Raw genomic sequence first — 1,757 nt, 5'->3', positions numbered from 1 at the left:
CGAATTGTTTTTGAATATAGGCGTGGAAATTTAACAAAATAGAACGAACTTGATTTTTTGTGGCAATGGGAATTGTCCATAAAAAATTACTATAGTCATCCAAGATTATCAAATAATGTTTATCATCACCTGACGAGCTAAGGTCGGGAGATGTCCAAAGATCACAATGTATAATATCAAAGGGCATATAGGTGCGCGAATGAGAAATAACAAAAGGCAGACGGATATTTTTTCCAAGAGAGAAAGACTGACAGACATTATTTCAAGAAATTGAGATACAATCAATAAAATTGTTTTGCCTTAGAGAATTAAAAACTGGAGCCCCGGGATGACCTAAACGGTCATGCCAAAGCGAAGACGATAAAGCAGCAAATATAGATGGTGGACCGGCACTGGTTTTATTGGATGAAATTGGATACAATTCTCTCCGACTCTCACACCTCATTAGACGAGTCCCCGTCCGCAAATCCTTCACACATAAGTCAAAAGGATCAAATTCAACAGAGACCTTATTATCGATTGTAAATTTGCGTACTGACACTAATATTTTAACCAATTTAGGAACAAATAGGACATTTTTAAGAATAAGAGGTTGATGTGGTTTTGGGAGGGTAGCGGCAGCGCCTGTAGTGTACGCCTGAGCAGGACGGGGCCTAAGAATTCCTGGTTGATGAAAACCAGGACGAGCCCACAGACCAGTAGGGTATGGACAAGGCGGATAGCCCCAAGGAGAGGAGGGCCATTGCCAAGACCCATACCCTGCAGGCCACTGAAACGACGGAGCAACAGGTTGCTGGGCAGGGGAAACAGGGGACGTAGTAGCCTTGTGGTTTCCATTGTTTCCCTTGCCTCCTTTACCCTTCTTTTTGCCACCAGAGCCATTTTGTCTGCCACCTTTACCAGTCAAGGGAGCAACAGCTTTCGAGGACGAGCCGCTGTCATCACCATCAGAAGCACCCTTAGCATACAGAGCAGATGACGAATTCTGCTTCGCTAGACCCGCCTCCTGCAAGGTGAGCATGGACCGCGCCTGATAAAACGCAGGAAGAGGATTCGCCTGGCGAATGATGGTCCCAACGTCGTGATACGCCTCCGTGAGACCGGAGACCATTTGAGGAACCAATCGGTTATTCGAGACCGGTGAGCCAACGTTTTTCAATTGATCCGCCAACGATTTGAGTCGTTCACAATAAGCGGAGGTAGAGGGAAAATTAGCCATGGCGATATGGGAGAATTCTTGCTCGAGTGTCATCGCTCGAGAATTCTGATTGTCTTGGAAAATGTTAGCCAAACGATCCCATGTTGCCATGACGGTTGTATCGACTTCAACGATCATTTCCAAGAGGTCATTGCTGACGGTGGAGTATATCCACTGGAGAACCGTAACGTCGAGAGTCTCCCACATCTCCTTTTCATCATCGGTGGAAGGGGCTTAGGCAGCGATCCCTTCGGTTTGATGATGTGATGAAGCACGCGGTTTAATTTTACGTGATTTGTGAAGAGGGCGACCCATAATGGGTATTGGCCATTGTCCATACCTAGAACGACGGTGATATGGTTCCGTATGCTATTGACGGCAAGAGCAGAATGAAAGGTTGATTTTCCTGATGCATCAGTAGTCATTGTGTGTGACGTGAGGTCGAGATTGAGAAAGAAGAAAAAAGAAGAATAGGGTGAGCGGAAGCGATTAATAAGAATCGAACCCTAATGATACCATGAAAGAGATTAATGGATGCCTGTTATTAACAATCAGCTGA

At 45.2% G+C, this 1,757-nt stretch overlaps 1 protein-coding gene across 1 annotated transcript; it reads right to left on the bottom strand.

Moving 5' to 3' along the window:
* Positions 1-262: 262 nt before the first annotated feature.
* LOC141589729 (uncharacterized) lies at positions 263-1,405 on the bottom strand. Its single transcript, XM_074410355.1, has one exon. It carries the CDS (start codon positions 1,403-1,405, stop codon positions 263-265), a length of 1,143 nt encoding a protein of 380 aa, XP_074266456.1.
* Positions 1,406-1,757: the final 352 nt, after the last annotated feature.

This window comes from Silene latifolia, chromosome 7, assembly GCF_048544455.1.
Source record: "Silene latifolia isolate original U9 population chromosome 7, ASM4854445v1, whole genome shotgun sequence".
Taxonomy (NCBI): Eukaryota; Viridiplantae; Streptophyta; class Magnoliopsida; order Caryophyllales; family Caryophyllaceae; genus Silene; species Silene latifolia.
This window is presented reverse-complemented; position numbering and strand designations above follow the sequence as displayed.